Source organism: Pristiophorus japonicus, chromosome 1, assembly GCF_044704955.1.
Source record: "Pristiophorus japonicus isolate sPriJap1 chromosome 1, sPriJap1.hap1, whole genome shotgun sequence".
NCBI lineage: Eukaryota > Metazoa > Chordata > Chondrichthyes > Pristiophoridae > Pristiophorus > Pristiophorus japonicus.
The window spans coordinates 340379074-340406826 of NC_091977.1; the positions used below are offsets into that span (position 1 = coordinate 340379074).

At 44.1% G+C, this 27753-nt stretch overlaps 1 protein-coding gene across 1 annotated transcript in view; it reads right to left on the reverse strand.

Moving 5' to 3' along the window:
• Nucleotides 1-4805: 4805 nt before the first annotated feature.
• Nucleotides 4806-27753, reverse strand: part of stac (SH3 and cysteine rich domain) — a 192307-nt gene continuing 169359 nt past the window's right edge. The window contains exons 10-11 of the mRNA XM_070874791.1: nt 13515-13652; nt 4806-5440 (exon numbers count right to left, since the gene is read on the reverse strand). Coding sequence (XP_070730892.1) covers nt 5342-5440; nt 13515-13652 — 237 coding nt within the window. The 3' untranslated portion in view covers nt 4806-5341. The remainder of the gene's footprint in view (nt 5441-13514; nt 13653-27753) is intronic.

The following is a 27753-nucleotide window of genomic DNA, read 5'->3' on the forward strand; positions in this document are numbered from 1 at the left end:
CATTAAAGGCGCTATATAAATACAAGTTGCTGTTGTTCTATCTCATGACAGAGGCTTTATGGACAGGGCAAAGGAAAAAGGTAAGAGGACAGCTCTGTGTAATTTTGCATCAGAGAGGACACAAGGAGGAACTGAAGCATACTTCTCACTGAGAATATGTGGTGTCAGGTCAGGTCTCTGAATGTGGTTACCAAATGCCATTCTTTTGAACATGAGGAGTAGGAAACCACAATCCTTTCCTGAATTGTCAAACAACCTGCTTAGTTAAAGCTCATTTGATCAGATGCAGAGGCTGTGGGTCATTTTGTCTAATCTGAATCCCAGGATTTTAGCCAATCCCTATTGAGGAAAGTTAAAGGTCTGCCACAAACACTTAACATGAGGTTGTTGTCCATCCTGTGCATCAGTGCAGACACGATGGCTTCAAAGGTGTTAGAAAGGTCTCCATTGTATAAAGGAAGAGTTTCAGGAACTCTGGTAAAAGAAGCTCTGCAGGGATTCGGTAGGGTCCTGGGGCATGGCCAAGTTCCTTAACAGGGCTCATCAACCAAGTCTCCAAATGCTTTTTGGATTCCACTGGCCAGCATTGGAGAGTTCAGTGCCTACAGTCCCCATGTGAGAGCTGGGAGAGGAGAAAATTGTCAGGCTTCCAAGATGGTTGCTTGTGATTTGGAGATGTACAGTGACACACCAGTGTCTCTGAATTCACAGTCAATCTTAGGGGCTTGGATGGGAGTTTGCTACCTGCTTTGTTAATGGATGTGATGGTTCTGTTTTGTGTTCTTATTTCTTTATATGAGCAGCTTTCCATGTTTGTTGCTCTGGTGTACAAGAGGTGCTTTCTAAATCTGTTTAAAGCAGTTTGTTTAATGGTTCTCTAGCCTCCTGGTGCTTTCTTTGCTGGGATACTAAGTCTCTTACTATTTGCTTCAGGTGTCACTGGGTTTGGGCACTCTGCACTTCTAGGTATGATGCAGGTGATTAGGAAGGCCTTGATAGTTTCCGAGTGTAATCTGGAGAAGCTGTGGAGTCCTCATTTTTGGCTATGTACTGGCAAAGTTGAGGTCATCACATGGATAGGAACTGTGAGATGCCAAAGAAAACAAGGTTGAGATGGCATCACCAAGGATAGTGTGGCAAATTGGTTAGAGTGAACTGGAGGGTGACCAAAGCCTGGTCTGATATGGACGTGGTACTGATACTCCAGCTCAGGACTCATGACACGAGTGACTACTTCAGGAGGAGTTTATTCTGGACTCTGGCTCATTAGGATTTGAATAGATGGATCAGACGCTGAAGGGAAATTTTCAGTGTCGACAGTAAAGTAACTGGTCTCATCCATCTCTGGTACTTCCCAGTGTAGAATTTGAGAAAACAAGTTGGGCATGTGTATTCCTGCAGTCTAAAGTACAGCCCTTCTAAAAGCCTACACATTGCAGGACAATTCACAAAACACTCCAACTACAGTCTTTTGCTGTAGATTTTCACAATTAATTTATTTCACTGCAAGAAAGTTCTTGGATACCAGAAACAACTGGAAGAAATCCTTGGTCCATTACATTTTAGCTTTGATTCCATTAACGAACATTACATTTTATTATTGTGAAAAATAGAAAAATATTCAAGACTTTTGATACCTGCCGAGGAAAAGCGAAAAGAGGGACTGTGCTGTGGGTTTTTGAAAAAAAAATCTCAGTCGAATATCTGAACTGATCCAATATCTGAACAGCCGAACATGATATTGGTGTCATTTATAGAATTGAATGTATAAATTACCTCTATTTATCTCTTGTCTATTCCTAAAACGCAGGTTGCAATTCAGTCCATTTTACAATAAAAAGAAAAGTTTGTTGTATATTTTCCCAATGACTGTTTGATGAGCTGAATTCCCTAGGTTCTAATTAGCTCGGATGATTGATATCACGCTGTGTGTGGAAAGATGCTGTACTGGAGATTGATACATACAGGTACACAGTCAATCTGTCAGCATTAATTGACTGAATTCTGAGAAGGAACACAAGTTAGAACAAAAACATACATTCCCAACAGCCAATAGTAGCGCATCAAAAAGATACTTGCGCTCACATTGTGACTTATCACATCAGAGAGAAACAAAGGGCATCTCGCAAATTAACTTTTGTTATGTAGACCAAAATGATAGCCATTTGTACACAGCAAGATCCGTGTTCTTAAATAGGTATACATAGCAGTTAATTTGTAAATAGCAAGATCCCATGTTGTTAAGTAGGCAAATTGGGCAGCTAATGTGCATTGAGTGTTTTGCTTTTATAAATTCTCCTTAAACCATATGAATCAGAAGGGTTGGATTCAGGCTCCACTCCAGACGAGTGATGCCTGAATCACTGACTCTGAATATTGCATTAATAGCCAGCGGCGGTGCTTGCATCTGATAGACCCCCGTATCGTAAAGGGTAGATGGGGTTATTTAGCCTTGGCTATCGCCCACCTAGGAGAAGGTATTATTTTGACGATGAAAACCATGAGAAGAGCAATGGGAAACCATCTCCGCTATTGTTCCCTAGTAAGTGGCTTAAGAATCTCATGCATGAGATGAGTAAGGACCTGCCTCTAGGGCAGAACACAACAGACAGATGACGAGTGACAGTAGTGGGGTTGTTCAAGCCATTGAGAACTTAGAATTTGACATTTACATTAACTAAATTCCACTAGATAATAAACAATTACTACATCAGGAATAACATTAATGAGAATGGGGGATGTGGACTGCAATCACTTCATATAGAAAATATTTATTTAATGTAGAAAATTGGGTCTTTGATTAAAAGTATTTTGTTCCATTTGTTGTTTTCTTTTTGGGGGTGGGGGGAGAAATGGTTATTTTCTTTTCCTCCCTCTTACTATCCTGAATTCTCCTTAAACCATTAAACGTGACCAGCCCTCTCATTGCTACAGAACCAGGGCTGCCAATTCTCTATCATTCATTTTACACTGTCGCACAAAGTCAAAATTACCCCTATAGAGTTAACACACCATAAAGCTTTATCTTTTGTAATCATTAAAAGAATTCCTCACCCAAGGTAAGGGTAAAGAACGAACAGAATCAAAGAGAGGATTGGAGGATATATTTACAAGGCTGTAAAACGCTTGTGAAATTTCTGTAAAAATGGAACATGATCTAGCAGTGTGTCTACTCCAGATCTGTGCTCTCTGACCTGGGGAACGCAATTATTTAATTCCAATTAAAAGATGCAAAGTCACTTAAAAAAATATTTTCTTATTTAACTATTAACTGTTTAAGAAGGCTTAGATTAGAATTCTCAAGCTTCAATGATGAAAAAGATAAAAGAAAATGAGAAACTTGTTGTTTGGACCGGCACAGAATAATCTCTCAACATAATTATAATATGACTGTTTAATCAACATTTACCTTTAATTGATGATTAATATTTGATTTTAGATAAGTGCAATTTTTTTTTATACCCTTAGACATCTGGATAGTTCTAGAGAAATGACTGTCTCCCCAGGCTGGCCAGTTCCTTAAGTTTTCAGCTCATACATTGTGATGGTGAAGCATACAGTAAGTTATACAAACAAAGCTACTAAACTGTCAGGAGGTGCTTTACTATGTACATTCTACAAAAATAATCTCAAAAAAACACCTTCAAATAAAAATGTAAACACCTGAATTCTGCTTTACCTTTTCTCTCTCTTCTATTTTCATCCTCTTAATGAAATGAGTACAGTTAATTAATTTTAGCTCTTTTCTAGCTTTAAACCTTTCAATATCGACTTTTTTCACCTGGTTCCTCCTCCATTTTAAAAGGTGGATTTTCATTGGCTGTAAGCAGGCTTTAAAGACAGGTTTCACAGCTAATAATACGGCCCTAAATCTTGACTAGATTGCCTCATTTGTGTCAAACGCAGGGTCAGTTTGAGCCCTGATGTACAAAAAGGCATCAAACCAGAAGCAAGGTCTGCTAATTAAATCTACTTACTCGCATCTGCCAGAGCCCAGATGAATGAGGTTTTCCAACAGCACTCTAGCTGGTTTGGTTAAAATGAGGCTGCTTCTTTTTAAATATGTATGTTTTTCATCTGCTCCTTGATTGAGCTTCATTTAAGTTGAGGGCAGTTGAGGAGCCCGTTCCTTAACCTCGACCAGTGCCACTCTGAATCTGACTGCTGGGAGGCTCGGGGGATCTCTCCAATTGTTTCAGACTCCTTATGAGAATGTGCCTGACCTCCACCATCTCCACTCAGCAACACAGCTGAGATCAGGCACTCATCATGTGAGGGGAAACTTATTTATGGTCTGGTATGCGTTACAATGGTCCGCAGGCAATCAGCATCTTGATTTATACCTACCCAGATATAATATTAGGAGATAATAAAAACTTAAAGGATTTGTGTCTGCATTTATGTCGAATTGATAATGGACTACATTCAACCAACCATACCAAAATGCCCAACATCAACCGATCCAATAACAAACACATATCTTATGTTTTGTGGTGCTTCATCCTTTGTAAAAGCACTTCAAGCTTTTGTCACAAAGGTGATCACCGTTTTCCTTCTCTGGTTCTGGTGCCTTAAGTCAGAGACATCAATTTAGACAAGAATGTCTTCAAAAACTGAGCTGTTGCGATTTTGTTTCCTTTGCCATAAAACTCTTCAAAAACATGTTAAAATGTATAGGATGATATAAAATATAATTCACACTCAGATGAAAAGCAATTTTTTTTGGTCGACTAAAATTGACAATTATGTTGCTGGATTTTAATATTCTGGAACATGTCCCAAGTAGATGCGTTCCAAACAGCTGAGTGATCCCGGGAGCTGTTCTGACACCGAGAATGCAATGACTTTGGGGTTAAACCACCACTCACTTTAGCCGAGAAACTGTATGATAGTCACATGATAACACAACCAGCAAACGTGATGCAGGAACAGCTGTTGTTTGAAAACACACAGTACAGCACATACTCCATGAAAACACACTTGGGTTAAAAAAATCCATCCTTGTACTGGATGCCCAATAACGTATAGATGGACAATATAGACATTTAAACTGTCCTTGCCATTATTAGGCTTTATAGGGATAGGATATTACCAAACCCTTTACAACTGCAGATAATACTGATCTCTCTCTCCAATCTGGGAAAGGAATGCCAAGATTTTCAGCATATCTGGATTTGTTTTTTGAAACATTGAGCTCCTTCATTATTTCGACACACTCTTTTGATAGTCTGACTGTCCGCAATGGACTACAAGACAGTTCATCTTTGCTGATAATGTGAGACAAGGATGGCAAGTACCACAGTAAGTAACATCACCTTCACTACACAGACTTGGTGTAACATCAGATATTGACAAGAATATCAAGTGGCACAAAACCCTTCTTCTTCCCGCTGCGCACCTTAATGAAGCCATTAATCTCTTCACCTTTGTCCACGCAGATCTGCAAATAGAGGGAAGCATTTAACAGCGAGCTGCACGAGATTCATGTGGCAACATTAAAACTAGCAGCCATAATGAAAGTGTACACCTGTTTTAATGCAAATTAATTCTGTCTGTCTTACTTCAGATCTGGACATGCGACAAAATCAAGGTTTAATCACGTGGTCTGATGAAACTGCGGGTCATTTTTAACTGCACCGCCCGTGTGGCAACATGATGGAGCAGGGCGCCTGCCCCTTATACAACCTGCCTGAGTTTTGTTCCATTGATTCACTTGTCCAAGCCATGAAAATTATCTTTGAAGGTGAATGTATTATTCAAACGTTTGTGTATATTACATAAGGTTATTAAACTTTTCAGTTAGATAAACCAGCATTCAATGTTGCTATGGCGCAAGTGGCAGAAAATACATTCATGTATTTCCGTCATTTGAATATTGCCGGGAAATTAAAAAGCCATAAGAATGGTAATATTTCCCAGCCCAGTCCTTTTTCAGTTTGTTATAACATAACACTTTAGAACTTAACGATTCAAGCAGTGGTATCGTGAACAAGGATATTAAGCCCATATCTAAGGCCAGTCACAAGCCAAACAAATGGAGCTGGCTTTCTCTTTCAAAGACATACGCAGAGATGAGATGCTCCAAAAGGAAACAGGCAGATGCACATCCTGAGAAAGTTGGCACAACCATTATACAGCCTGAATTTTCATAGGGTCCTGCGACATATTTGCTGTGTAATTTATAGAAGATTCCATACACATCCTGTCCAATACACTCAGAACCTGAGGAGAAAAAAATTCTCTTTTGGGAAAGTGAATGAATTTGGAGGACCTCATCAGTGGTGTATCTGCAATTTCCTACATCCAGTTGGATATGGTGGACTGCGAGGTGACAATGCAGAGAACTGGGGATTAGCCTGTGGTGTAAACATGTAGTGCTGCTTTTAGTGGTTAATTAAACAGAGTTAGTTATAGGTTAATATGTAGGATAATGTACGCCAGCCAGTAAGGCTCCGACGTGAAAATGACACAAATGCTGCTGTCCTGCTACTTATCCATGGCCTGGGAATCTGATAATATGTTGTCCTGGAGTCTCTTTCTCATGTATCAGTTCCCTTTCTGCTGTCATAGAAATATAAGCTGCTCGCTACCATTGACAATCCACTACAGCAACATTTAATCCTCTTGTGTTAACAGAAAGTTATAAAGTTGGGATATTTTTGGCAAAGGTAGAACTAACATTCAGTGAAAGTGAATTATACTGTGACGCTCACTGCCACAGATGGGATCTTTGAGCCATTACATATGCTGTCGATGGGGGACATTGCCCCTGCGAGTTAGGAAATCATAAGGGAACTGCTCTCAAAAATCACTGGCATTACACCCACAACTTACACAGCAGGTAAGTGAAATAGCATGAAGTCAGGAAAATCATTCCCAATATCAGAGACCTACAATTAAATGCACTCCGTACATAAATAGCCTTCATTCCTCAGTGACAGAACTTCATGTTCTGGAATATTTAAATCATTTCTTCCAAAACTAAAAATGGGAGCTTGGATCACAAATCAAGTACTCTGGCCCAATGACCTCTTAGGATGAAATTTCTACCCTTTTATCCTGGACGAATGATGAGCCAGATCCACTACCCAGTTAATGTGGAATTTGAAAAGATTTGTCCTGTAACGATTAGGAAATGATCCATTAATTACTTCTAACACAGCCATAATGACCTTTAAGTGAGGCTTTATTTACCATTATTTTATTTACACTGGATATCTGTGATATGGCTGAATAGGATTGATTTTCCGAAAGCATGGAGCCTCGCCCATTGGGAGCACATGTTGGGAAATCGCTCCACAGTTTTCTGGATGGAAACAGTTGGAGCTCCTCATGATTTCTAGATATAAGAACATACATAAGAAACAGGAGCAGGAATAGGCCACCCGGCCCCTGAACCTGCTCCGCCATTTAATAAGATCATGTCTGATCTGATCATGGACTCAGCGCCACTGCCCCATCCGCTCCCCATAACTCTTTATTCTCTTAACGCTCAAAGATCTGTCTATCTTCGCCTTAAATATATCCAATGACCCAGCCGCTACAGCTCTCTGGGGCAGAGAATTCTATAGATTTACAACTCTCAGAGAGAGAAGAAATTCCTCCTCATCTCAGTTATAAATGGGCGGCCCCTTATTCTGAGACTATGTCCCCTAGTTTTAGTTTCCCCTATGATATGCTGCCTCGGCGGGCGAGACTCCGTGCTGGGAGGATAGGTTCGGACAATCACCCCTAAGGGATCATCTATGTCAAATAATGTGCCTATTGGGTCAACATCGACTCGAATCTTGGCAGTGACAGCAGTGTGAACTCTGGTGAGCAAACTATTGTTGATGGAAAGGCTTTCGACTGCTATGCAATTAGTGCAGGAATGATTGCTCAGGATGGATGACCGCAGGCTATTTTTCCTCTATGTTATATGGGTTGATATGCACTGCCTGGGGTTGATTTTGACTGCCTTCACTCAGCATTAATGGGGCAGTAATGGCCTGAAAATGGAGTCAGTAGCCTTCGTGCTCCAGTATCACTGGAAATGTGGCCGGCTCCATTTTGGAATCAGCCTACCACTGGGTGCCCAAAGCGCTTGTCTGTTTCAGGCGATAGGCCCCTTTTAATATGGAAATTGGGGTCACATGATGTAAATAGCACCCTGATTGCCATATTAGGTCAACACTGATCAGGGCCTGTGCAGCTTCTAATTTTTCACCAAGAGGCAGAATCCTATTGTTTGCTTCTATTAACTCCCATGTAGGAGATCCATGGCAGAAGTTTTGTGGATTCATTGGAAACAGTTGGAGGGTACAGAGCAATTATAATGTTAAAGTTTGCTAAAGATACATACTTAGAGGGGCTTTAAAATAACAGAGCACAACATGACCAAGTATAGAGTGATAGAAGCATAGAAAATAGGTGCAGGAGTAGGCCATTTGACCCTTCGAGCCTGCACCACCATTCAATATGATCATGGCTGATCATGCAACTTTAGTACCCCATTCCTGCTTTCTCTCCATACCCCTTGATCTCTTTAGCCGTAAGGGCCACATCTAACTCCCTTTTGAATATATCTAACGAACTGGCCTCAACAACTATAGAGAATTCCACAGGTTCACAATTCTCTGAGTGAAGAAGTTTCTCCTCATCTCGGTCCTAAATGGCTTACCCCTTATCCTTGGACTGTGACCCCTGGTTCTGGACTTCCCCAACACCGGAACATTCTTCCTACATCTAACCTGTCCATTCCTGTCAGAATTTTATATGTTTCTATGAGATCCCCTCTCATTCTTCTAAATTCCAGTGAATATAAGCCAAGTCGATCCAGTCTTTCTTCATATGTCAGTCCTGCCATCCTTTGCCTAAATCATTGATGTATATTGTAAATAGCTGGGGTCCAAGCACTGAACCTTGCGTACTCCACTAGTCACAGCCTGCCATTCTGAAAAGGACCCATTTATTCCTACTCTTTGCTTTCTGTCTACCAACCAGTTCTCTATCCACATCAATACATTTCCCCCAATACCACGTGTTTTAATTTTGAACACTAATCTCTTGTGTGGGACCTTGTTAAAAGCCTTTTGAAAGTCCAAATACACCACATCCACTGGTTCTCCCTTGTCCACTCTACTAGGTACATCCTCAAAAAATTCTAGAAGATTTCCCTTTCATAAATCCATGCTGACTTGGACCGATCCTGTTACTGCTTTCCAAATGCGCTGCTATTACATCTTTAATAATTGATTCCAACATTTTCCCCACCACCGATGTCAGGCTAACCGGTCTATAATTCCCTGTTTTCTCTCTCCCTCCTTTTTTTAAAAAAAAAAGTAGGGTTACATTAGCTACCCTCCACTCCATAGGAACTGATCCAGAGTCTATAGAATGTTGGAAAATGACCACCAATGCATCCACTATTTCTAGAGCCACTTCCTTAAGTACTCTGAGATGCAACGTATCAGGCCCTGAGGATTTATCGGCCTTCAATCCCATCAATTTCCCTAACACAATTTCCTGACTAATAAGTATTTCCTTCAATTCCTCCTTCTCACTAGACCCTCAGTCCCCTAGTATTTCCGGAAGGTTATTTGTGTCTTCCTTAGTGAAGACAGAACCAAAGTATTTGTTCAATTGGTCTTCCATTTCTTTGTTTTCCATTATAAATTCACCTGATTCTGATTGCAAGGGACCTACATTTGTCTTCACTAATCTTTTTCTCTTCACATATCTATAGAAGCTTTTGCAGTCAGTTTTTATGTTCCCTGCAAGCTTACTCTCAAATTCTAAAACTCTATTTTCCCCCTCCTAATTAAACCCTTTGTCCTCCTCTGTTGAATTCTAAATTTCTCCCAGTCCTCAGGTTTGCTGCTTTTTCTGGCCAATTTAGATGCTTCTACCTTGGATTTAACACTATCCCTAATTTTCCTTGTCAGACATGGTTGAGCCACCTTCTCCGTTTTATTTTTTTGTGCCAGACAGGGATGTATAATTGTTGAAGTTCATCCATGTGATCTTTAAATGTCTGCCATTGCCTATCCACCGTCAACCCTTTAAGTATCATTCTCCAGTCTATCCTAGCCAATTCATGTCTCATACCATCGAAGTTACCTTTCTTTAAGTTCAGGACCCTCGTCTCTGAATTAATTGTGTCACTCTCCAGCTTAATGAAATATTCTGCCATATTATGGTCACTCTTCCCCAAGGGGCCTCGCACAACAAGATTGTTAATTAATCCTCTCTCGTTACACATGTGGATTAAATGGGGGATTGAGCTGACAACAACAACTTGCATTTATAAAGCACCTTTAACGCAGTAAAACGTCCACATGATAGTCTATTGATGGATAGTTTTTTGTTGTTGAAAGGAGTGGGGGGGGGGAGCAGTTTGTGTAATATAGACTATAGCAGAGGATCGCTCTACAACCATTCTACAGGTGTAAAATGGGTATCTGAGGATCCAATATGGCAGGCTGCGTGTGTGTGATCATTCCGTGCCCAAAGTTTTCCACCTGCCCTGGTGGTAAAGGCTCCTCCATAGGCTTCCAGGGTGCATGCCGATGATGCCTGTAATTCTTTTTTGGTGGACGGGCCCTTTAACTGGCTTTGGGGCCCATTCAATTTTTTGTGCATGTGCGCTTATTTCCAATGTAAAGCTGATGAGCGTCCTGCGTGGGACCTCCAGACTGATGCATGGCTTCACAGCTTAGTGAGAACATTGGCGCACAGCTGAAACAGGTTTTAAGCCCTCTGCATATAAAAAAAAAAGTGAGCTAACGCCTATTAATGCTACCTTTGTAAAATCCGATTGCGAATGAGCGCTGTGGTCAGTATTCTCAGCTGCTCAGCAGCCAAACCTGCATTTGTAAAAGAAACTGCTGGAGGCTGCCACTAGAAAGACTAGTTTTAATTTTTTTTTAAACTGACCTTATTGTGGAGCCTTAAGGTGCAGGAGTACCCATCCTGGTTGCACTTTAAATCCATGGGCCACTGCTCACCCCCCCCTCCCCCCAGACTCTCCTTACACCTCAGCTTGAATCCGAGCTGGCCAGTAGTGCTGCCCTTCAGGACCGGTGAGCTGCTTCTGGGCCCAGACTGGTGCCTAAAGCTCACCTGAAAGCCACTGGCCTCTTTAGGCGCATGTGATCATTTCCTGATTCAGGCATGATCCAACTTTTAGGCCAGTGTTTTTTTGTTTTACATTGGGAGTGTTCTGATGTACTTAAATGGTCCTTCCCAGATCTGTACATTCCCTGCATTCTTACTATGGGAAAAGGGAAGGAACAGTGATGGAATAGAGGCTAGGGGAAACAAAACCATGAAAGGGCAGGCTGGAGTTCCTGGGGCTTGCTGGATATCTTAGGTCATGTGCATGAGGAATTAAAAACTCTCTGGAACTCCTGATTGCAGGAAGCAGTAAAGTGGTCGAAAGGGAAAGAAACCACTGACTGAGGTGTGGATGCACTAGGAGACCAGGTGGGGAATGCTACTGTTGAACTTGTAGTGAGTTAGTCACATTTGTGTCTCTCAGTAGAGAGATCCAAGATTATTCTGCCCACTTTGTTGATAGAAGAAATGCAGAAATCATTTGCAGCAAAACATGGATTACTCAAGGATTTGTTAAGGGAAGATCATGTCTGACTAACTTGATTGAATTTTTTGAAGAGGTAACACGTAGGGCCGATGAGGATAGTGCGTTTGATGTGGTGTATATGGATTTTAGCCAGGATTTTGAAGGTCCCACATGGCAGACTGGTTACATAAGAACAAAAGAAATAGGAGCAGGAGTAGGCCAGACGGCCCCTCGAGCCTGCTCCGCCATATAATACGATCATGGCTGATCTGATAATGGACTCAGGTCCACTTCTCTGCCCGCTCCCCATAATCCCTTATCCCCTTATCGTTTAAGAAACTGTCTAATTCTGTCTTAAATTTATTCAATGTCCCAGCTTCCACAGCTCTCTGAGGCAGCGAATTCCACAGATTTACAACCCTCCGAGAGAAGAAATTTCTCCTCATCTGTTTTAAATGGGCACCCCTTATTCTAAGATTATGCCCTCCAGTTCTAGTCTCCCCCATCAGTGGAAACATCCTCTCTGCATTCATGGTGTCAAATCCCCTCATAATCTTATATATGCAAATTTGTCAAGCATGACTTCCCCTTCATAAGTCCATGCTGACTCTGCCTGACCGAATTTTGCTTTTCCAAATGTCCTGCTACTGTTTCTTTAATAATGGACTCCAACATTTTCCCAACCACATAAAGTAAAGCCCATGGGACCCAGGGCAAAGCGGCAAGTTGGATCCAAAATTGGCTCAGATGCAGGAAGCAAAGGGTAATGGTTGATGGGTGCTTTTGTGACTGGAAGGATGTTTTCAGTGGGGATCCGCAGGGTTCAGTACCAGGTCCCTTGCTTTTTGTGGTATATATCAATGATTTGGACTTGAATGTAGGAGGCATGATTAAGAAGTTTGCAGATGATACAAAAATAGGCTGTGTGGTTGATAATGAAGAAAAAAGCTGCAGACTGCCGGAAGATATCAATGAACTGGTCAGGTGGGCAGAACAATGACAAATGGAATTCAATCCGGATAAATGTGAGGTAATGCATTTAGGAAGGTCTAACAAGGCAAGGGAATACACATTAAATGGTACGACACTGAGAAGTGTAGAGGAACAAAGGGACCTTGGAATGCAGGTCCACAGATCCCTGAAAGTAGCAGGCCAGGTAGATAAGGTAGTTAAGGCGGCATACGGAATACTTGCCTTTATTAGTCGAGGCATAGAATACAAGAGCAAGGTGGTTATGCTTCAAATCTATAAAACACTGGTTAGGCCACAGCTAGAATCCTGTGTGCAGTTGTGATCACCTCATTACAGGAAAGATGTGATTGCACTGGAGAGGGTACAGAGGAGATTTACGAGGATTTTAGCTATGAGGAAAGATTGACTAGGCTAGGTTTGTTTTCCTTAGAACAGAGGAGGCTGAGAGGTGTCCTTATTGAGGTGTATAAAATTATGAGGGGCCTAGTGAAAGTGGATATGAAGGACCTATTTCCCTTGGCAGAGGGATCAACAACCAGGGGACATTGATTTAAAGTAATTGGGAGGAGGTACAGAGGAGATACGAGGGGAAATTTCTTCACCTAGAGGGTGGTGAGTGTCTAGAACTCATTGCCTGAAAGAGTGGTAGAGGCAGAAACCCTAACCATATTTAAGGAGTGCTTGGATGTGCACTTGAAGTGCTGTAACCTGCAGGACTATGGACCAAGAGCTTGGAGAGTGGGATTAGGCTGGATAGCTATTTGTCGGCTGGCACGGACACGATGGTCCGAAATGGCCTCCTTCTGTGCCGTAGATTTCTATGATTCCATGAAACCGTTGTCACCACCACCTACTCCTGAATGTGCGTTTCCTTTACAACATCAAGCCATAATTTGACAAGAGGATAATATGGAGATGTTATTATGCAAACTTTATTTTTTTCATTGTCGACAAAACCGAAGGGCTTTTAGGCATTAATTACCTGATTTTCTTTCATATTTATCTGTCCTTCTTCTTTAGAGCCTGTGAATGGTTTGGTGCATCTGAAGACCTTCTCACCCGCCAGCACTCTCTGAACAAACGTCGCAGGAAAATATCCAACTCGGTCAGCAATTTTACCCTTGCAAATAGAAAAGAAAAACAAACAATAAAGAAGGGATAATTTCACCTGGATCCACTGCTGCAGGAGGATCCGGACCATAATGTTACAGCCCTATCTCTGACCCATGCTGGAATCTAGCCAGGCTCCTCAGTGGCACTACTGTGTGTCATGACATTACCTCACGAGGACTGGAGGGGGAGGGGGACACCAGCTATTTCCTGCTCTGACCATCCAGGTTTTTCATTCAACCCAGACTGAAGGGATTCAAATCTTCCACTGTTAGCTCTAAGGGTAAAATGAGCCCAGGCAGATTTAACCCAGTTCCTAATGGGCATTATCCACAGCACAAAGATGCCTCTACTTTAGCACTAATAGGCACTAAACTGGAAGATTGACTTAGAGATGCAACAGGTTGGCTGATCTGGGAAATGGAAATGTCATGCTGTAGGTTCTGTTCAGAGGTTGTGATTGAGAAAAATTGCTAGGTAGAGTAGAGGGAGCTTTACTCTGTAGCCCCAAAATTGCAAGACTCCATCTGATTGTCCAATGGGAGCACAGATCAGGTTTGAGGTCGGTGTACCTATTTCACTGTACTCTTGATTTTCTGGGCATTAAAATTAATTGGGAGTGCCTGAATCGGGCACGGTGACCTCTGCGCTTGATCTGCCAAACAGGCTGGTACATTTGGTTGCTATTTAATAAGGAGTTATTCACCGATCTCATAATCCAAATGTGAAACTGAGCATGCAGGGACTGTGAGGTCAGAGATATGATTACAACACTGTAGCCCCGTTTCTCTAACCACTCCTCCCTGAAGGTACAGCTCCCTGATGGATGTGCAGGATTGTGGAATTACAATCTGATCTTTGCTTTTCTGAAAATAGAAAAATGATAAAAGATCCTTTATAAAAATGTTCCTGTACTCTCCAGTGAGGACATTCTCGAGTCACAGACAATTGCACCTAAGTAACGGTCTTTATTTAGCCATATATCATAACATTTTGCAACTACTTATTAGAAGTCATACAAGTAAACATCCATCATTTCTGGTTCTTATAACTTAACTGGGACACTGCCATGTTTATGAGGTAATGAATAAAACCAATGTAATGTCTAATGTGCTCTTCACTGGATGGAATGCACTAAATCTGGAACCTCAGCAGGGTGCTTTTGGTTTCTGTCTTTTCTTTCATAATATTTCAAAATGTGGTCACTTAACTGTAAATTACTTTTACTATGTATAAACGACAGCAGTAGTCATGTTTTTGCCACCTAAAAAGCTGTATTGTTAAGTCTCTAACAGCATATTTTAAACTGATTCAAACAACACGAGGCCCTGCGATCGATGCAGAGCCTTGTTAGTGCTGATTACAGATAGAAGATTTGAGCCTGTACTGTTATAGCCCGACCGCTGATCCAATAGTGCCGAGCGCAGGTCTAGATTGAGCCATGCTATGGATCTGCTGGTGTCAGCTGTGGCTCAGTGGGTAGCACTCTCACCTCTGAGTCAGAAGGTTGTGGGTTCAAGTCCTATTCCAAGGATGACACTCCAGTGCAGTGCTGAGGAAGTGCTGCACTGTCGGCGGTGCCGTCTTTCGGATGAGGCATTAAATGTCTGCTCTCTCAAGTGGACGTAAAAGATCCCATGGCACTATTTCGAAGAAGAGCAGGGGAATTATCCCTGGTGTCCTGGCCAATATTTATCCCTCAAACAACAGAAAAACAGACCATTGCTGTTTGTGGGAGCTTGCTGTGCTCAAATTGGCTGCCGCGTTTCTCACATTACAACAGTGACTACACTCCAAAAGTACTTAATTGGCTGTAAAGCGCTTTGGGACGTTTGGTGGTCGTGAAAGGCGCTACATAAATGCAAGTCCTTCTTTCACACTGAGCTGCTAGTGCTGAGAGCAGGTTTAGATTTGGCCCTACCACTGATCTGTGCTTGTGTTTAGTGTGACTCTACTACACAAAATGCACTAAATGACCAACAGGGTATATCATATGGGAGCTGTCACCCATTATTCCTTTTAGTTAAATTCATGGCAGCTCTATATAGTTAAAGAAAACACATTGGGGGAAGATTTCCTCTCTAGAGGAATGGAATGAAATCATAAACCTGTTCTTTATCAATTTCCCCCTTTGTTTATTTGTTGGTTTATTGACAGGCCCTGGGTTATAAGATATTGTATTTCTCAGTCATTCTCCGCAATGTTGGTAACTGGCACAAACAAAATGTGGAAACAGGGACACTGAATTTCAACATCTGCCCCCGTGCTGTGCTCCCTCCACATGGGAAGTTCATAATACCTGATACGCTGTCATATACACCTATAGCATAGTCTTATTGGAATGAACTTGCTGAAGCGACTATCAACAGGTTTGTTATCATGAGGAGTTTGATTCAGTGAAATTATTGAATGTTGAGACATGTTGAGCTGTGGCCTGTGAGAGTGGTTGCTGCAACAATTGTGTGGCTTAACAGTGAGCAAAGGGAATTTAACACCTCATTTAATTTTTTTTTAAGGTCTTCATTTTAATCAATAAACAAAGCTAAACCCTTAATCCTCTTACTGGTGCTGCTACACAACTGATCAAGCAGCTGATTTATCCGGTTCATCCATCCCCTTTTCCCTCTGTAAAATCAATAAAGGTCCAGTGCTTTCAACAATAATCATTCTACATTTTGATTACTTATTAACGGTGGCAAGGTCATATTGCAATACCAGCTTGGCTCAGTTAGTAGCATTCTTGCCTTTGAGTCTGAAGATCGTGGGTGAAGGTCCCACTCCAGGACTTGAGCATATATCCAAGGCTGATCCTCCCTTGGCATACTGAGGGGGAGCTACATTTTTGGAAATGCAGCTTTTTTGATGAGGCATCAAAATGAGGTTCTATCTGAATTTAAAGATCCCATGGGATTATTTAAAGAGGAGCAGAGAAGTTCTCGATATCCTGACCAACATTACTCCAACCCTAGCTGCAAAGACAGTGCATGCATTGGTTGTGATAGCTGCAGAGATAGAGGATGCCTTGGTTTTGACCTTCCAAAATTCCCGAGATTCAGGAACGGCCGCAGCGGATTGGAAGGTAGAAAATGTAACCCCGCTATTCAAGAAAGGAGAGAGAGAGAGAGAGAGAGAAAACAGGGAACTACAGGCCAGTTAGTCTGGCATCAGTCGTCGGGAAAATGCTGGAGACCTTTGTTAAGGAAGTGGTAACAGGGCACTTAGAAAATTATAATATGATTAGGCAGAGTCAACATGGTTTTATGAATGGGAAATCATGTTTAACAAATTTATTAGAGTTTTTTGAAGATGTAACTAGCAGGTTAGATAAAGGGCAACCAGTGGGTGTAGTAAAGTTGGATTTTGCAAAGGCATTCAATAAGGTGCTGCTTACGAGCATGCTCCACAAGATTAGGGCTCATGGGATTCGGGTAATATATTAGCATCGTTGGACGATTGGTTAATGGACAGAAAGAGAGTAGAAATAAACGGGTCATTTTCGGGTTGGCAGCTTGTAACTAATGGGGTGCCACAAGAATCAATGCTTGGACTATTTACAATCTATATCATCACCATCATCATCAGAGGCAGTACCTCGAAACGAGGATGACTTGCTTCCACGCCGAAAAGGTATGAGTTCACAGGTGTTTCAATGAAGGACCTAATATTCCAGATCCTGAACTACATCTTGAAGGGTGGAAGATGCCTGTGCGTGGATTTTTTTAACGTTTGGTGTCCGTTGCACACCAGCCATCACACGGGCTTGACAGAGCTAGGTCTTGGTCCAGTGACAAGGATTAACCAAGCCGACTGGAGACCTGCTCTGCTGCATGGACCTAGTGCGCACACATATCACAGTGTGGGCTGGCCCGTGCTGCCCCTGGGCCCACGTCTCTTCTGGGCCCGAACTCTCGCCTCTCCAGGGCCCCAGTCACATCCCTCTACAAACTCTTGCCACTCCTTCGCCCCGACCTCACCGCTCCTGTTGTACCTGCCCGTATTGCAATCAGCCGTCGCCCTCCTGCAGCAGCACGGGCTGCTCCCTGAAGTGGTATGCCGCCGCACGCTGCTCCCTTTAATGGCCCCGGCCTCTGATGGTCCTGCAGGCTGGAACCGCGCCGATTTCCAGGCCAGGCCGCCGCATGCTACTCCCTATATCAATGACTTAGATGAAGGGGCTGAGTGTAATGTATCCTGGTTTGCTGACGGTGCAAAGCTAGGTGGGAAAGTAAGCTGTGAGGAGGACACAAAGAGTCTGCAGAGAGATATAGACAGGATAAGTGAGTGGGCAATAAGGTAACAGATATAGTATAATGTGGGGAAATGTGAGATTATTCACTTTGGTAGGAAGAATAGAAAAACCGAATATTTTTTAAATGGTGAAAAACTATTAAATGTTGGTGTTCAAAGAGATTTAGGTATCCTAGTACAGGAAACACAGAGGGCCTGAAATTGGTCATTACATAAGGTCTGCCCATTTCTCGACGGTACGTTGCTTCAAATCGCCGGCATACTGCTGAGACCGAAGAACGCAATTTTGGTCGATCTATTTTCAGCGGTATGCCGGCGGTATGCAGTGGACGGTAGGTAACGTGGTAGTCGATCCAGATCGACTTTCTTTTTGATGGTCAGTGCGGCACTGAACTGCGCATGCATGATTTTTTCCCCCAGTTTTTTTTCAGAGAAGCTTTTTACCCGTAATTTCAGGGGTTAGGGGTCACCCGTGCATACGCAGTGAGTTGAAGTCAAGGGAGAGAGAGTGAGAAGGAGCAGCAAGCTAGTCGAGGGTCAGTTGGTTTAATAACAGATTGTAGAGTTAAAAAATATTCTTAACGAATAATAATTTTACTGTTTGAACAATAAGGCATATTTTACAAATCAAAAATCATAACATAAATATCATGGAAATGTTAAAAAAAAGCCAAAGCGCAGGAACATCGAAAAGGACGGAAGGTTGAGGGCGCCCGCCTTCGACGAGATGGAGTTACCTGCCCTGCTGGAGAATATTACAGAGAGGTACTCCGACCTAACGAAGGGTGGACGTGGAAAGCCCCCCCCACAAAGGAGTACAATAAGATATGGGACAAGATCGGGGAGGCTGTGCCCTCCACAAGTACCGTGGTACGCACCGGGGAAAGATGTCGTAAGAGGTGGAACAACCTGGTGAGGGTAGCAAGTAGCAAGAGTAAGTAATGATTTTATTTATGCACCCCACCATGTGCCATGTACCATGTAAATGTAGGTTCAATGTCACACGGATTATGTTATTTATCTTAAGGTTACGGCGATGTATTTGTGCTTTCAGGCAATGACAAGAGGATCAACACAGTGTTTTGATGTGTGTGTGTGTGTGTGTGTGTGTGTGTGTCTGTGATGTTAAATGGATTGAAGGTTTTTACTTTCATTTACTTCACGTTCTTCAGAAGACGACATCTGCAATAGCAGCGGATCAGCAGCGTACGGGGGGAGGACCCACAACTTAAGAGCCATTGACAAAGATAGAGATCCGTGCCCTGTCCCTGGTCGGGGATAGCAACCGTGCCACCACCGGCATTGGAGCTGACCCACTCACACAGGATGGTCAGTTAAATACAATCCCCGGTCTGTGTTGTGGTCCTGTCATGTCATGTAATGCAACTGTAATGTTGGCCTCAGGTAATGTACTGCAATGATGGGGGCATGTAATGCAATGCGTATATGTATTGTCTGTCTGCGATATGTAATGCAGTAGTGGTGGACATTCAAGTAAGACACCGCTAAGTCACTGTACTATGTACTCATGTAACCCTGCCCTCTCTCCTTGTGCCAAGCATTTTTAAATGCTGTTTTGTACTTCCAGACTTGGACGATTCAGGCCACATCTCGAGAGAGAGAGACCAAAAAAGAGACCCACTGCCTCCACCTCTGGCGTCACCCAGCCCTCTCCCGACTTCACCACTGGCAGGGATGAAGACGACGATGAGGAAGACAAAGAACCGCTGATCATGGAGCCAGTGGAGGTGGGGGTGGGGGTGGGGGTGGAGACGGAGGAGGATACACCAGCTCCATGTGGGCCATCTGGAACATCCTCCACCACCGAGTCTGTATTCAGGGGATTCTCCCATGGCTCCTCTGATTCTGCGGGACCGAGCTGTGCGCAGCAAGGCACCCCCAGTATTGCAGCACCTTTGCTGCAGAAAAGGTCGGTTGCTGCACGACCGATAGATGTGTAGCAGGACATGGTGCACCTGTCACAGGCCAGCGTCGACATAGGTCGAGAGCTGCTCAAGACCGTGGCTATGATAGCCGCAAACATCGCGGTTCTATCAGAGCAGCAGTCAGAAGATATGTTGCGTCTGATCACAATGCTGGAGTGAACCGCTGACTCCGTCAATGCCATGTGGCAATCGATGGGATCGGAACATGGTGTGGAATCCCCCCGTGCCATAGTAGAGACGACAGCATCTGAGGGTGGGGAGCTGACAGCATCTTCCAGCCCTGAAGCCATGCCTTCCACATCTCGAGCTTCTCCTGAGGCCCCATTTATTGCGCCTGCAATGTCTGACCTCCAACGACAGCAGCAGTACTTGGGGTGCGGTGCTGCATGCTGGCTTGGTACCACCACAGGGAGGTCCGGGCTCAGGGGCAGTGGGAAAGGGAAGGACGAGAGTAAGAAAGGCAGGGCAGGGGGGGGGGGAAATAGTCCCAAGGGTATGTCGGTGATAGGTAGGTGTTTTTTCCACCAAAATTGCATTTTGGAGTGGTAAGCGGGCGGTATGGCGATGAATTTTGGGCCCAGAGAGTTAGCGTGCAGGTATAGAAAGCAATTAGGAAGGCAAATTACATGTTGGTCTTTATTTTAAGGGGGTTGGAGTACAAGAGCAAGGAAGTCTTGCTACAATTATACAAGACTGGAGTACTGTACACAGTTTTGGTCTCCTTATGAGGAAGGATATACTTGCCTTAGAAGGTTCACTAAACTGATTTCTGGGATAACAAGCTCACCTGCTACACCCACCCCCCACGTGATCGCCGCCGCCCCCACCCCTCCAGCCCGATCAATTCCATGAGGCCTCCAATCTCATTCCCCCCACCCCCCTCCCCGATATTTTCAATCTCCTCCCTGCTCTGGCCTCAGTTCTTCCTTGTGGCCTCTGGCCTCCGATCAGCCTGGCCTCCGATCTCCCCAACGTTGCCTGGCTCACGACTCCATATCTTCTGCACCCTGCTTCACCCTCCACAATGTCCCTCATCTCATGACTCCCGATCTTCTGCGCCCTGCTCTGGCCTCCCCAAACTGGTACCGAAGGCCTACCTGCCTGACAGGCAGCCAGCCAGATTGAGAGGCTGGCTGCTTCCAGGAAATGGAGATAGAAATTTTAATCATGTCCTGCCATTAAAATTGGCATGGCCTGAGGAAACCTGTTCTTCTAGGTTTCCCGACCTCAATCCAGCCCCTGCCCCCCTTCCCTTGGCACAGGCTCGAAGGGCCAAACTGCCTTCTTCCATGCTGTAACCATTCTATGATTCTATGAATATCCAGCCTAATGTATAATGAAATGATGGCCTATTTGGCCTGTTGAAAATTCAACTGGCACTTTGTATTTGCTTTTTTTTTTTAAGTGTTAAAAATCTAAGCATTATAGCATACAAAATGCTTGAAATTAACCAAAGTGCATATGGTAGCATAGTGATTCTGTTACTGGAATCGTAATTCAGAGAAAATTATTTTGAAATCTCACCACAGCAGTTTGAGAATTTGAATTCAATTTAAAAAAACTCAATAAATCTGGAAATAAAAAGCTAGTATCAGTAACAGTGACCATGAAACTGTCGGACTGTCAGAAAAGCCCACTGGTTCACTAATGTCCTTTAGGGATGGAAACCTGCTGAAATCACTGGATCAGGCCTATATGTGACTCCAGTCCCACACAAACTCTTAACTGCCCTCTGAAGTGACACTGAATCAGGACACAGCAATGGCACACCCAGAACAGTCAACGCTGTAAAGACCTTCTCACTAACATAAGTAGATTGGTAACAAAGTTGGGAGGGTGGTCACACAGATTAATCAAGCAACAGCCTGATATAGTCGTACTCACAGATTTATATCTTTCAGCCAACGTCTAGACTCCTCCATCATCATCTGTGGCAGGACAGGCTCACCAGATGTGGAGGCATAAGAACATAGGAACAGGAGAAGGCTATTCAGCCCCTCGAGCCTATTCCGCCATTCAATGAGATCATGGCTGATTTGTATCCACAATCCACCCACCCGCCTTGGCTCCATATCCCTTAATAGCCTTGGCTAGCAAACATCTCAAAATTTAAAATTATTAATTGAGCTAGTATCTACAGCTTTTGTGGGTGAGAGTTCCACATTTCTACCACCCTTTGTATGAAGAAGTGTTTCCTAACTTCTCGCCGGAATGGCCTGGTTCTGATTTTAAGGTTATGTCTGCTTATCTCAGATTACCCCATCAGCAAAAAAAGCTTCTCTCTATCTTCCCTATCAATTCCTTTCAATATCCTAAAAATTAAATCATCCCTTAATCTTCTATATGCCAGGGAATACAAGACTAGTTATGTATTCTCTCCTCATAATCTAACCCTTGGAACCCTGGTAACATTCTGATGAATCTTTCCAAGGCCAATATATAGGGCCCAAGTTTCCAACATCCGCTAGAACGGCGCAGTTGAAGAGGTGCGTCCGATTTTTTTTGTGCCCGACTACGCCAGGAAAAAAAGTTCCGAGTTTCACCAGAATTATCAGTGAATTTTGCATGGCGCACATTGGCCTTATGCTCTGTGGGTGGAGCTTAAGGCTTGCGCCAAAAACTGATGTTGCCAGGGTAACAAGGGACGCTCTGAAGGGCTGATGCTGGGAATGGAAAGTGACCAAGGGCTGAGGTTGGGCTGGAAATGGAAAATGACGCCACTGCCAGCCCGGGCCAAATGGCCTCCCTGTCCCCAGTGCCGCACCGAACCTGGAGCGAAAGAACTCCGCACCGATCCGCACCTATCCTGCGCTGAAAGGACTCCGCACCAACCCCGGACCGAAAGGACCCCGCACCGACCCGACCCCGCATCGACCCGGAACCGAAAGGACCCCACACCGACCCCGGAGCGGAAGGACCCCGCACCAACCCCGGAGCGAAAGGACCCCGCACCGACCCGACCCCGCATCGACCCGGAACCGAAAGGACCCCACACCGACCCCAGAGCGGAAGGACCCCGCACCAACCCCGGAGCGAAAGGACCCCGCACCGACCCGACCCCGCATCGACCCGGAACCGAAAGGACCCCGGCACCGATCCCGGAGCGAAAGGACCCCGCACCGACCCCGGAGCGGAGGAACCCCACACCGACCCCGGAGCGAAAGGACCCCGTACCGACCCGACTCCGCATCGACCCGGAACCGAAAGGACCCCGGCACCGATCCCGGAGCGAAAGGACCCCGCACCGACCCTGGAGCGGAGGAACCCCGCACCGACCCCGGAGCGAAAGGATCCCGTACCGACCCGATTCCGCATCGACCCGGAACCGAAAGGACCCCACACCGACCCCGGAGCGGAGGAACCCCGCACCGACCCCGGAGCGAAAGGATCCCGTACCGACCCGACTCCGCATCGACCCGGAACCGAAAGGACCCCGCACCTATCCTGCGCTGAAAGGACTCCGCACCACCCCCTTCCCCTCCCAGGACTTTAGCTTGGCTGAAAAAATGGCATCTTCTCTCTGCCGATTTTGTCCAAGGTGCAGTGCCTAGAACTGTACACAGTACTCCAGATGTGGTCTAACCAGGGTTTTGAATAGCTGTAGCAAATCTTCTCTTTTATATTCTAGCCCTCTAATTATAAAGGTTAACATTTTATTAGACTTTTTGATTATTTTTTGCACCTGATATTTTTGTACCTTTTACTGATCTGTGTACATTAACCCCTAAATCTCTTTGGATTTCCACTGTTCCTAACTTTACACCATTTAAAAAATATCCGATCCTTTTTTTGGTCCAAAATGGATGACCTCACACTTACCTGTGTTGAAATCCAGCTGCCACAGTTTTGCCCACTCATTTAATCGATCAATGTCTCTTTGTCATTTTATGCTCCCATCTATACTACTTATTGTCCCACCAAACTTTGTGCCATTGGCAAACTTAGATATATGGTTCTCTCTTGCATTATCAAAGTGGTATTCAGTGGGTGGGGGAAGGGGAGTGGGGCAGATATGGCCCTGGGAGTTCTCAGCATTGAATATGCAGTCTCCAGAGAATACAACCACTACACCAACAGAGACATGCTGACCCAGGCCGTCTCAAATCTAGAAAGCCTTTTTGGACTGTTGCCGAAGCCCTTCAGTGATCACCCCATAGCCTCGATGACCGATGGCGAAATGCTTGGAAGAACTGTGACATACGGAATGGATTTCCTTTAGAGGACCCCACAGTACAATCTGTTGGATCAAATCTTCCCTGCAAACAGTGAACAACCATCAACCACCTTAGAACTGGTCATGGTAGATGGTGCCACCTTCTTCATAGGTGGAAGATTAAAGCATCCCCATCAAGCGACTGTGGAGTTCCTAATCAGACCCTGGAGCACATCATTGAGCACTGCCCTCAGAGGAAATTTGCAGGCAGCCTACAAGATATTCACGCTGTTATGTCATAGGTTTGGCCTGGGTATCCAACTTGGATATTGATGTTTGATTTGCTACCACCATACGAAAGAAGAAGAGCGCTGACTCCAGACCATGTAAGGTCTTATGGCTTCAGGTCAAACCTGGGCAAAGAAACCTCCTGCAGATTACCACTAACTCACCTCCCTCAGCTGATGAATCTGTACTCCTCCATGTTGAACATCACTTGGAAGAAGCACTGAGGGTAGTAAGGGTACAGAATTGTATTCTGGGTTTGAGATTTCATTGTCCATCACTAAGAGTAGCTCAGCAGTGCCCCTACTGACCTAGCTGGCTGAGTCCTTAAAGACATAGCTGCCAGACTGGGCCTGTGGCAGGTTGTGAAAGAACCAGCATGAAGGAATAACCTACTTGACCTCGTCCTCACCAATCAACCTGTCTATGAATCTGTCCATGACAATTTTGGTAGGAGTGACCACTGCACAGTTCTTGTTGAGACCAAGTCCTGTCTTCACACTGAGGACACCCTCTATCATATTGTGTGGCACTACCTCTATGCTAAGTGAAATAGATTAGTAACAGATCTAGCAGCTCAAAACTGGGCAACTATGAGATGCTGTGGGCAATCAGCAGCAGCAGAACTGTATACCACCACAATCTGTAATCTTGTGCCTCGGTATATCCCTCATCACCTCCTGAGATCCCCATCATCACAGGTGCCAGTCTTCAACCAATTCGATTCACTCCCTGTGACATCAAGGAACGGCCAAGTGCACTGGACGCATCAAAGGCTGTGGGCCCCGACAACATCCTGACACTCGTATTGAAGACCTGTGCTCCAGAACTAGCTGAACCCCTAGCTAAGCTGTTCCAGTACAGTTACAACACTGGCATTTGTCTGACAATGTGGAAAATTGTGCATATATGTCCTGGCCACAAAAAGCAGGCCAATTGCTGTCCAATCAACCTACTCTCAATCATCATCAAAGTAATGGAGAAGTCGTTAACACTCCATCACATTCCTGACCCGTGCCTTGTAAGTGGTGTTGAGGCTTCTAACCCTCAGACTGCAGAGCTAGTTGCTCTTGATTATTGGCAGGTTAGTGTGCCAGAGACTGTGGATATGGTTGGTGGAATAATAGTGGGTACGAGCAGTCTGGTTCTGGTGCTTGCTGATCACCCTGGCATGGCTCCTTTCAACTAACACCATTTCCACAAAGAAATATCACAATTGAGGTGATAGATTTTCAAGATGCCACCAAGGCATAAAGCTGGTGCTGCAGATTGGCCAGTTTCTATAACGAGCAGCCAATCCGCAATATCAGTTTTACACCCGGAGTAGCAAGTTGAGAAGCTACCCCAGGGTTTGTTCAAAACAATCCCCACCATTAATTTTAAGTTGCCTTGCCAATCAACATGGGACTTTGTAATATGCAGCTAGATAACTTGTTCCCTGAACTGGAGTGAAAGTTTATACTCAAGGAGCCTTTTTTGATTTCCACTCTCCTTACACAATTTTCCTGTTCTGATGAATTCTCTCAAGTGATTTAATTACATGTATTCAGTTTCACATGGATTATTTTATATATGTATAAAAAATTAAGGAGCAATTAAAATTATGAAATTAAGCCTTGTAAAGAAAGAACTTTCTTTATATAGCGCCTTTCACGACCTCAGGATGCCATAAAGCACTTTACAGCCAATGAGGTACTTTTGAAATATAGTCACTGCTGCAATGTAGGAAACAGGCAGCCAATTTGTGCACAGCAAGATCCCACAAACAGCAATATGATAATGACCAAATAATGACCAGCAAAGACATGCTGATCCAGGAGGAACTGAGGGAAATCCTTATTAGTCGGGAAATTGTGCTGGGGAAATTGACGGGATTGAAGGCCGATAAATCCCCAGGGCCTGATGGTCTGCATCCCAGAGTACTTAAGGAGGTGGCCTTGGAAATAGCAGATGCATTGACAGTCATTTTCCAACATTCCATAGACCCTGGATTAGTTCCTATGGAGTGGAGGGTAGCCAATGTAACCCCACTTTTTAAAAAAGGAAGGAGAGAAAACAGGGAATTATAGACCAGTCAGCCTGACATCGGTAGTGGGTAAAATGATGGAATCAATTATTAAGGATGTCATAGCAGCGCATTTGGAAAGAGGTGACATGATAGGTCCAAGTCAGCATGGATTTGTGAAAGGGAAATCATGCTTGACAAATCTTCTGGAATTTTTGAGGATGTTTCCAGTCGAGTGGACAAGGGAGAACCAGTTGATGTGGTGTATTTGGACTTTCAGAAGGCTTTCGACAAGGTCCCACACAAGAGATTAATGTGCAAAGTTAAAGCACATGGGATTGGGGGTAGTATGCTGACATGGATTGAGAACTGGTTGTCAGACAGGAAGCAAAGAGTAGGAGTAAATGGGTACTTTTCAGAATGGCAGGCAGTGACTAATGGGGTACCGCAAGGTTCTTTGCTGGGGCCCCAGCTGTTTACATTTTACATTAATGATTTAGACGAGGGGATTAAATGTAGTATCTCAAAATTTGCGGATGACACTAAGTTGGGTGGCAGTGTGAGCTGCGAGGAGGATGCTATGAGACTGCAGAGTGACTTGGATAGGTTAGGTGAGTGGGCAAATGCATGGCAGATGAAGTATAATGTGGATAAATTTGAGGTTATCCACTTTGGTGGCAAAAAACAGAGAGATAGACTATTATCTGAATGGTGACAGATTAAGAAAAGGGTTGGTGCAACGAGACCTGGGTGTCATGGTACATCAGTCATTGAAGGTTGGCATGCATGTACAGCAGGCGGTTAAGCAAGCAAATGGCATGTTGGCCTTCATAGCAAGGGGATTTGAGTACAGGGGTAGGGAGGTGTTACTACAGTTGTACAGGGCCTTGGTGAGGCCACACCTGGAGTATTGTGTACAGTTTTGGTCTCCTAACTTGAGGAAGGACATTCTTGCTATTGAGGGAGTGCAGCGAAGGTTCACCTGACTGATTCCCGGGATGGCAGGACTGACATATCAAGAAAGACTGGATCAACTGGGCTTGTATTCATTGGAGTTCAGAAGAATGAGAGAGGATCTCATAGAAACGTTTAAAATTCTGACGGGTTTAGACAGGTTAGATGCAGGAAGAATGTTCCCAATGTTGGGGAAGTCCAGAGCCAGGGGTCACAGTCTAAGGATATGAGGTAAGCCATTTAGGACCGAGATAAGGAGAAACTTCTTCACCCAGAGAGGGGTGAACCTGTGGAATTCTCTACCACAGAAAGTTGTTGAGGCCAATTCGCTAAATATATTCAAAAAGGAGTTAGATGTAGTCCTTACTACTAGAGGGATCAAGGGGTATGGCGAGAAAGCAGAAATGGGGTATTGAAGTTGCATGTTCAGCCATGAACTCATTGAATAGCGGTGCAGGCTCCAAGGGCCGAATGGCCTACTCTGCACCTATTTTCTAAGTTTCTATAATCTGTTTTAGTG